At 33.5% G+C, this 10,988-nt stretch overlaps 1 protein-coding gene across 1 annotated transcript in view; it reads right to left on the reverse strand.

Moving 5' to 3' along the window:
• Egfr (epidermal growth factor receptor) overlaps positions 1 to 8,133 on the reverse strand; it is a 136,081-nt gene extending 127,948 nt beyond the window's left edge. Inside the window, exon 1 of the mRNA XM_067356048.1 lies at positions 7,444 to 8,133. Coding sequence (XP_067212149.1) covers positions 7,444 to 7,525 — 82 coding nt within the window. The 5' untranslated portion in view covers positions 7,526 to 8,133. The remainder of the gene's footprint in view (positions 1 to 7,443) is intronic.
• Between the last annotated feature and the right edge of the window lie 2,855 nt (positions 8,134 to 10,988).

The following is a 10,988-nucleotide window of genomic DNA, read 5'->3' on the forward strand; positions in this document are numbered from 1 at the left end:
GACTTTGCTGAATAGAATCTATGAATCACTGGTTAGGTCGCAGCGAGCTCTCGATATGTACAAAATAATTGGGGATTTTACTTGTCAGGACATTTGTCTCCGCTACCTGAGTAACGCCGTGAGCAGACGATTTCATCGATTTTCCCGAAGCATTCCGTTCAAGACGTCGTCTCGCTACGAACAAGAAACATCATCGCGGCATTGAATTCCGGGCCAATACGAACGCCCCCCTCATCAACCTCAATTAAACTCCACCGTCTCGCAGTTATGCTCACTTCGCACCCGAGGCACACCGAGTGCTACTGGTGTTAAGTCACTATGTATTATTGGTAGAGTTCACTCGTCTCAAGGAAGCTTCTCTTGCATCATAAAAATTATTTTCCTCGCCTTTTCCTTGGCACAAAAAAATTTTACCAGAAATAGGAATTTGTAGTAAAAGGTATTTCAGAATAATGAATGTGTTTACCAAATAACGCAAAGCAACGCTATAAATGGTGATATTTGAAAATTAAACCTTTTTTCAGTTTTTAGAATAAAATCATAGATTGTCTTGTCTTTTTTCTTAAAATATTCAAAACTGACACATTAATGCTAATTGAAAATATTTTATGATATTAATCGGACAAAAAGTTGAAACGAATATATCGATATTTGCAGTAATCACAAAATAAAATTAGAAAAGCGTAATGCATTTCGAAGTGAGAACAATAAATGCTTTGAAATTTTATGGAACTCCGCGAAGAAAAGAATTGTTGCCTGTCTTTCTAGAGTTTAAACGAAACAAGAAAGTAGCTCTCCTTCCAATGCAATGGCGTTCTTACGAGACCTAAAAGCGCTTTCTATTTTGTAATGACCGATGTTGCGCCAAGTTTCAACGAGAGGCTACAAATCCTTTCCTGCTAGTGACCCTCGAGCTATGACCATGTTCCTTGAGACTAGCTCCTTGAGTTACACGCTGAACATGCTGTTGAATGTCGTCTCCGGGATTACGCATCGAGGGCAGTGTCGTTGAACTTCAATACTCTCGGTAATGAAAGGGGGATCCTCGCAGTCAGGATCCGCCGTACTCTTTCAAACCGATGAATGTCGCAAGTCTTTGAACTTCATCGCCGACTGGCATGGCAATTCGACTCGGTACATGCACGCATCCCGATTTCCGTTGCGATCGGATGCAGCGGCTCTCTCGCGAGATGTAAACGACGTAAACGTTGTGACAGGAAACGATGAAAATCGCAAAATGCAGAGAAGTAAGTTCTCGCGGATTTTAAATATTAACCGATATTATAGTTGCAAAACTTTTTCTCATACTATGTTTTTGCTAGTTTTTTAAATTTTGAATAATCTTCTATTTCTTAACTATTAATTAATATAAATAAGACGCACCATATAATTTAAGATTAACAGATTTAAAATTTAAAACAGTGTTTCTGTCCAAGCCGCGTGCAATAATGATTTTATGAATAATTTCGGCGAAATGCTTATCAATAATTTAAATATAACTCAAATATATAGCTTAAATTTTTAGAATTATTTAAATTTTCGAAAAACTCTCAAAGTGCGATTACCGTAATGATGAAATATTCAATTATATCGTATTCTGTTAACTGACCGTCATCGGAAGCGGAACTCACTAAGCACGCGCTTCAAGAATTCGTAGGATGCGCATTCTTTCGCAAGGGCGTGGACGAGAAGTGTGGAAAAAAAGAACGGGATAGATTAATCTCAGATCCAGTTTTACACATACATAAATACGACAGCACTCGTGCGTAGGATTCGCACTGAGTTCTAGCACGTGCATGCGGGAAATGCTTACTGCAGGAAGAACAGTGTTCCCTTCATTTTCCCTTCATTTGTTCCCTTCAACTCGTTTTAAATGTAAAATAAAAAAATGGGCAAAACAAAATCGTTATGCTACTTCTAGAAAGATTTGAATGAAATATAGTTTCAAAGCAATAACAGATATAAGATAGCAAGATAAGACATATGTGATTATCATCAACAACTTGACATTTTATTTATTTAATTAGTATCTTCTAGACCGATAATACGAAAAAACTGTAATCGTCTTCAAACACAAATTCTTATGCAGAAGTATGTAGGCATATTTAAAGTTGTGTGCATTGTACAACCATACACACAAGTATAAAAATGCAAAAGAAATATTTTTAAAAATCTATATGGAAGATAAATGCAAAACTAGCTGCAATATATTGTTAAATAGTGTAAATGGAGTTTTTGCTTATTTAGGATAACTGAGGAAAAGTCTCTATTTTTTTCTCTTTCCACAGATACTCGAATAATCTGCTCGCCAAAGGTGATTCATTCGTTAAAACTTCATAGGTATTCGGGTAGGTCTGGGATTCCTTCAAAAATCGAAAGGAACGGTATGAAACGAAAGGTGCGTCATCCCTCTTCAACCCTCGCAGCTGGATATCCATTTTTGGGAGACACGACTAAATTCCATGCTGAGTTTCTTGACAACGTTGCTATTTCTATTTCTAGTACTCGCGTAACTGATGAAAACTCGACGTTTGGTATAGATATTATTGTAATTATACGACAAAGAACACACAAATATTGCAGTTATGTTAATCACAAATAATCATAAGTATTTCAAGTTTTATAACAATAAAAAAAAGTTATATATAATTTATTAAATCTTTTCCAAATTAACGAGTTAAATATTGTAATACTGTTTTATATTTTTATTTAAAACAATGGTGTGATTAACGGATAATTTTATTTGATGAGAATTTCGCGAAATTTCATATATTGAAATAACAACTGCTCAAATATTTGCTGCGTAAAAAATAACGTAATTGCTCAAGTATTTGTTACGTAAAAAAATATTTTCATGTAAAACAACAATTCTGTTGAACCAGCAATATAGATAAGTCTTTCTTTCACTCTTATTGATTTAATTACATTATAATATCACTGCCTCGAAGTTCTCACCGATAGCACAGAACGCGCGCGCATGTGTCCAAGAAAAATGTTCATTCTCAGAGGAAAACGCTTCTCATGCGCATAATTTCGCACGCGGCGTGTGAAGCACCTCTTCGTATGCCATCGCGTCGACGGAGACGGCGTGACACGAAGTCGGGCTAATCGTGGAATGCCGGTGGTGCACAATTGGCTTTTTGTGCGCGCTTAGATTCGGCGGGTGTATCATTTCATTAACCCATTAAACAATTACGCACACTTAGACTCGCGGTTGTGAATGCGTTCCTTGTAATTGGATGTGAGTTACTTCGAGCCTTTTCTTTCACTAGACGCGGTGGTCCGGAAGATTGTGTCTATAAACTTAGTAATTGTAATCGTAATTATATTGTATTCCATCGCTATATTAAAATACGTGTTGAATTCATTTGTATATCCACAATTAAGTAGTAATAAGATTATACTCCTTTCGCCGATCGACTGTGTGAACAACTCCTGTTTGGCAGATACTTCTAGAATTTCACTTATTCTATTAATGTAAACTAACATTAATGAAGATGATATAAATTATCGTAATGCCAGTTTATATGTCAATTTTATAGTCAATAAAACGATCTCCAGTCAAAATTAATCTTGCCGAATACAAGAAAACGAGAAATGAGCAGGCAACGAGGACGCAAGACAATATGTGAAGTAAAATGTACTCAAAGCGCGAGGTGAATGCATTGTCGCTCGACCCTGATTGCTTCTACTGTTGCGGCTGCACCGACAGAGATAGCTCAATTGCTGAACATCCAATGCTACTAAGTTCCTTCGTGATAAATCGTGCTCGCGATTATTTCGTACGACGTGCTGCTTTATCGAATATTATATTGCGAATTCTAAGTAGAGAAATTGATAGAAATATTTATTCTTGAGTACTACAACAATGTGATATTTCTGTTTAAATTTCTCTCTCTCTCTCTCTCTCTCTCTCTCTCTTTAGTATTATTATATAAGGGAATTATCATAAAGAAAATCGATGTTTTTGTGAGCTCTATATATAAAATGTGCGTTTGATAAATTAATAAAATCGAGTAATAAGAAAAGCAAAACGTAAATAGAGTGCTCAAGCATAAAATTGGAGAGATAAAGTGATATTTTAAATCACTTGCCATAATATCATCGCGCAAGATGATTCGCGGACTGATGCGTCATTCGTTGCGATCGTCGTCATCGACATCGGTTCAAGTGGTGTTGACCCGAGCTCGTTCCCTTGCATCTTTGCGACTCATTATCGATTCGTGGGAACACCATTCCGATCTCATACCAATCTCCATCACGGTCGACACGATAACGCGAGAAGAAAAAAATTGCAATGGCACGTGCGAGTTTGTATTAAAATAACGAAGATTAAAATAATGAGAGAAATTATATAAATAATTTATACTTTCTCGATTTTGATTTCTGTTTTTAAATTTTGCGCGTTCTCCGCAAGTTAATCGAAACAGGATTATACATTGAATATGTTTAGATTGTTTTTGTGCCATGCAAGGTTTGCGGAGTTCGATTCGAGACTCTGTTTACGCTTGGCTGGCTACCGCTCCTCTATGTTTCCCTCCACGCAGTAAAAGGAAAGGAGAGGAGAGACGTCGTCTCAAGAACGCGGGGGAACGTGTTTTTGTTTCCATCGCGGCCTGCTTTTTCAGACAGACGATACTTTACCGAAGAATTCAATGAAGAATTACCGCATAATCTTCAACCCCGAGCGTCCAGTTTCCCTACATGGCCCTACATTTTTATAAACTTTTATCACTCGCTTTTACATTAAAAACACTCGACGTCGTAAGTTTCTGCCTGTTGGAACGCCGTGTATGCACTTGAGAAGCGGCAACGACTCGAAAAAGCTGAAGGATTTGCCGATGGCAGTTTTACTCGAAAGAGGTTTGTGAAAAAATTCTACTAATACACATCAAAAACAAAATATTCTTGATCCACATTCAATAGTGATTTATCAGCACCTATCATACTTTGCAACGACTAACTGCGAATTTTTACTTCAAATAATCTCTTTGCAAAGAGAGTTACTTTTATTCTTTGTCTTAATGTGTATATCACCCCACTTATAAAAATTAATAACATTACAATTAATCATTTATACAACATAAATTTAAATATCTTTTGTCTGTTACTTTGATGCAATGTCATGTGATAATTCACACAAATTCATTGCATATATATGTTGTTTAAAAAATGAGAAACGAAGCGAAATCGGGAGTAAGCACTTATGCAAGTGGAGCAGCGGTGTCATGTCATTTGCAGAAATACGAGTTTTTCAACTGGTCATAAATAGAACTAGGCCGCACTTTTATTTTTTGCCATGCTAGCTCACTATTTCTAATGTAATTTTCTATTTGATTAACAATAAGTAATATAACAAACTAGTTGTATGTAACAAATTATATAAAAGAAAACTGCCAAATCTTTTCTTCTAATGTAAGTTATTTTTAATATTCAATTTAAATGTTAATGAAACTTAAAAAATCTATTTTATACTTCGACAAAAGATTTTGAAGCACATTTGGAGCTTCAAAAAAAAAAAAATAATAATTTTGCTCAATAGATGAATTCGAATTAAGAACGGATTCCGAGGAAAACGTTTGCAATGTCTTATCTCCTTCTTTCGCGCAGCAATACTGCCGCTTTAACAAAAGTTCCAATGGACGACGTCGTACCATTGGCCTCGTTCCCGACCAGGCGCTTTGGATGAGCCAAACTGATTAAGGTTTAATTAACCGTTTAACAAGATATATTTAACTTCTACATGAGAAAAAGAAAAAGAAAGAGACAAAAAGAGACCGAGAAAGAAATCAAGAAACGCCGCCGCATATTTGGCACAAAAATAAATACACATGTAAAGTGTGCTTTTTCTTCTCTTTTTCTTTTTGTTTTCTTATCTATCTTTTTTTATAACATAAAATTTAGGACATCATCGCAATTTTTATTAATTGTAGATAAAATTAAAAATAATTTTCTGCTTGGGAATGAAACATGTTTCTCGACGTGCTTTAGTCGAGTTCCCGTCAACATCGCACACTTTATCTCTCGTTCGTAGAAATAAAAAGATGCAGAGAAATTTAACCGAGCCTTGTCGGCAGTTCCTTCTAATTTGCTTATCGTAAGGGCAGTCGGCTTTTCTTATCACAGTGCTGAGATACGCAATTTCTTATCTACCGAGTGATAATTACGCCGGTGCTCAAAGACACACAGGTGAAATGCACCACGTTCCGTGCATGTTACACATACACGTGATAAAAAACGTATTTGTACAGGTTAGACCTGAGAGACTATTATTATTTTAAAATAAATATCTATATATTTGTGTATTAAATTTTGTTAATTTCGAAAAATAATTTCAAAATTTTGTTCCAGAATTTCTACTCTAAAAATATAAACTGAATTTAAATATTGTATATCAAGAAATATCAGTATATTTTAATTAAGTAAAAGATACCCCATATTTTGTCCCAAAATAATTCTTTACTATACGCAATTGCAATGCACTGTGTTGCAAAAATCGGGGGCTTAGGAGCGCGACGGACATTCAACGAGTTGAATCGAGAGTGAGTTGAGAAAGCGCGATTCATAAAAGCATTAAAGTTTGCGTAACTAAAATGTTCGTTCAGCTAAGCGAAACAAATAAGTTTGCTAAATGAATAGATAAATTCACTAAACTGAAATCAATGCAAGTTGTATGTATTAAAAAATTTCTAAAGTGTATTTGCAATTTTTGAATTTATCGGACGCATATTTGTTATATTATAAAATATAAATTTTTATTAAAATGCTATTTCTAATTAATAAAAATTTAATTTTAAATGTTTATATGTTATTATGATTAATGGTTAATATAATCAATATTCATCAATTATACAATGCATTCTTCACAAATATGCAAATTAAAAACTGTGTAAAAAAAATCAAAACCTATGCATTTATATTTTCTTATAAAAATATTTCTAAATAATTCTAATAACCAGTTCAATAATTTCTAATAATTCTTGAACTGAAATGACTGTTTTACTTACTGGAAAAAATTCGCTTTGCAAAGTAACAAATATGTATCACAAAAGACACACAAATTCACATGTTATAAGATAAACATTACAGAAATTAAAAATTCCATTTACATGTGTATTATCTTAATTGTTGCTAAGAAAGATTTCAGTAATTAAAATTAACTATGCCTGTATAAATCTTATGTATAAATCATATGTGATATGATTTTTCGTAACCAAGTCACATTTCAACTTAAGACACTTGTCAATTTATTCGCATTTTATTTGGAATACCATCAGTTCGCTTAACTGACAATAAAGTTTGGCATATACACATACAAATTTTCTTCTTTAAAAGGAAGATTTTTCTTTGTCAATAGCAAGACTTTCAAATGTATAATCTATGTGTATAAATTCTAAAAAAATGTATAAATGTGTAAAAAAAAGACAAGTTACATGTACGAACCTCTTTCCTCGATGACGTCCGCTTGGTCGATCCACACCGTCATGAAGAGCAGATAAATCTGAAGGATCCTGGCTGGCTCCATCCTGCGTCCTCGTGATCCAGGAAGATCGAGGAAACTCCGAGCACCTCACACAATCAACGACGCATATCTACAGCACCAACACCACACTCTCGAATCGCGCGAATCTCGGCACCTCTTAAATTTCGCGTCTCTCAATGACAATGCGAACGTATAGTTTCACATTTAAAAACGCGACAATTTCACATTTGGAAACGTTGAAGCGACAATGCTATTATCCGTTACTATGTTTTCAAACTTACGTTTCGCGCGCCTCTGTAAGCGGAACAATCGGTGTTTGAGGTTCAGTTTAACGGTCGAAACATTGCGACCAACCCTTCGTGTAAAATCTTTTTCAACTTTAATCCTCCGAGCGCTGCGTATTTCAGAGCATACGTGACACAGCGCTGAGTTTCTTTTGGTTAACTTTTTGCGACAATGATTGAACAATGACAACTCTCACGAAGCACCACACTCGCGTTAATAATTAAAATACTTGACACTCGTGAAACACGACGAAGAACGTACACGATGGATTGGAAATGCGCGAAAATGTTTTTTACGATCGGTTACGTTCATGTATACAAGACGCGCGCGTACTTACTCCCACGTCGGTCGCACCAAGAATGCACACTCGACCTAGAGGTCCGTGCTCCAGCTAGTCGCGCGACGCTTCCGAAGACTTACGAACGCAGTCGAAGATTGTCGAGAATCAAACCGGCAGTCAGCAGGATTGTAAACATTGAAATATAGAACATGCTGAAAGGATTCTTTCCTATAACAGACAATAGATGGCAATATATGTGTATTGCATAATTCGATCATTTTAATGGCGTTTTCGAGTGAACGGATTTTAATCAACCGAAAGTTGATTAATGATGTCATTGCATCGTTTCCACCAATAAAAGACTTGAATTAATAATAAAATAATTGATTGATTAAAATGATTAATTATTCCGCGATGGATAAAAATCCGTTCATTCGAAAACGCTATAAATAAGTATGTTATTATTTTTAATTAATTTTTCTAAAAAAGTTTTTATTTGAACTCTCCGAAGAGGGATTCATATCTTATAAATAACAAAGATTAAAGCGAGACATATATAAATATCATATGTTTTGTATATGAAATAAAAAGAAATTCACGGTAGAATAAGATTGTCAAATTTTTACATGTTTTTTTTATTTTGTTTCTCTTTCCTGTTCTTCAAATATTTTTCTAATATAAAATGAATCTTTATATCTTTGCAGAATTAAGTATTATAGCATTGTAGCTAGCAATATTCACAGAATTTGTTTAAATGCATATGTCATAAACATATAACAATCATTTTACAGCATATTTCAATAATCTAATTCATGTAATGAAAGAACACGTTCGCGTGTTTAATAACTATTAATTGTATTAATTCTTGCAATGTACTATATTTTTTCTAGTTCTATTCTTTCTAGTTTATCTGTCTAACATGTTATAAAGTTCAATGGTCTATTCAGTTATCAAACATCTATCTAAAAAACACAATCTATGCTCTATGCAATTTTCGGTTAGTAAGTTTCCAACCCTGCGTAAAACCCTGCGTAAACGTTAGTATTAAACGGTTTAATGGCGCGTCGGTTTGGTACGCAAAATTTTCCGTAATTTATCGCGTATTTTGTCGTACGTGAGTGCAAATTTTTATCAGAAATTTCGATTAAAGTGACGAGCAAATTCGGGAACGTATCAATTAGATTTAGATGTTCGCGATTAACGGCATTTCGTCGATCGATTGATGCTGTTAAGATGTGTGAATTGTTAAGATGTGTGAATCTAGTTACAATCTCAGTAAGGTATAGATACATACCTACGGTATAAAGTACAACGTATTTTATGTTTGAATTGTATCATGACGTATTAAATTTACGATGTAAATCCGATTTTTGGCAGTAAAATATACGAAATGATTTTGGCTCGATAGTAATAAATAATAGATAATAGATAACTCATAACTAAATGTAGGTTTTATTTCAGATATTCATCGATTTTTGAATGAAGCTGATATGTAGAGTGTCGACCGACAATATAAAGACGGAATCTGTAGGGATGAGAGCAGACTGCAGCATCCAAGTTCGTGTTTCAGATATTCATCAATTTTTCTGGAGTTGATCGCCAACGATTTCAAAGCAAAATCTACAGCGGCTGGAACAAATTGCAGCGTCCAAGTTGGTGAGTACAATAATACATATATACAATTGTGTAATAATATATGTATACACAATACAAGTGCAGTCAGTGCTTGTATATCTTTTCTCGTTTTCTCTCTTGTACTGTCTTACGCCATTACTTTGCTACGTGATCATGTGTAACAGAGCAAACTAGTTAATTTTAATTAATTTATTATTTATCTATTTAAATTACTTTTTATACATAATAATTTCTTGGTATTAAATGTTAACTGTATAAATTAAATATTATAAACAGCATTATTACTACTATCATAAATACAGATTCACATTTTATGAATTTTTTAGTATATGCAAAAATTTGCAAAAGAATTATTTAAATAATGTCAATTTTTAATTATATTAAATAACAATTATAAATTAATAATAAAATTTTCATATTTTTATAATGAACTTTTGAATGAATTAATGAAATTTTATAATGAAATGATAATTACACAAAAATTGCTGAAAATTAATATACAATGAAGAAAATTAAAAAGAGTGCTCGACAAGTATTTTATTTACGAGAGAAAAACGGATGTGCGTGTGTGGCTGCCGATTCCACGAAAAGGTTAGTCGTTTTATCGTTATAAAAATCATCAAGAAGACTGGTTTCTTGTTGCCATTGCACGCACGTATGGTGTGCACGTGTGATAGCGTACCTGAGAAGAAAACTGAAAGAGAAAGGAGTGAACGATATAAATATTATATCACATATTATTTTGCTCTCCGAAAAATTCTCGTTACAATTTGTTTCTGTTTCTAACATTGAAGCTTTATATATATAACATTTCTCTTACTATTCTTATAAGCAATTTGCAATCTCGCAAAAGAACATCAATCATTGATTACACACTATAAAGTCTAATTTTATCAACTTGTCATTAAACAGTCTATTATAACAGAAATTGCTACATTGAAAACTATATTTAGAGTATCATAAATCTAAAGCGTTCTGAATAAAAAATGCTATAATCTCTATTATAACTGATCAAAGCAAATACATTTTTATATTAAATTATCACAGCAATTGAAAGCAATGATTTATTACATGTGTTTCACATTGTTTTAATCAATAATGCATAATTCTGAACAAAGCCAGTTTGTTAGTTATCTAAATGTCAGAAGATGATGCATGTGTGAAACATTTTATTGAGCTGTCTGATTATTTTAGCACAGATATAGAAAGTATATAAAGCTATTGGATTTTTTATCACCATCTGTGCTAAAATAATCAGACAGCTTAAAAAAACGTTTCACATATACATCTTCTAATTATCATTTA

Source organism: Linepithema humile, chromosome 5 (genome assembly GCF_040581485.1).
Source record: "Linepithema humile isolate Giens D197 chromosome 5, Lhum_UNIL_v1.0, whole genome shotgun sequence".
NCBI lineage: Eukaryota > Metazoa > Arthropoda > Insecta > Hymenoptera > Formicidae > Linepithema > Linepithema humile.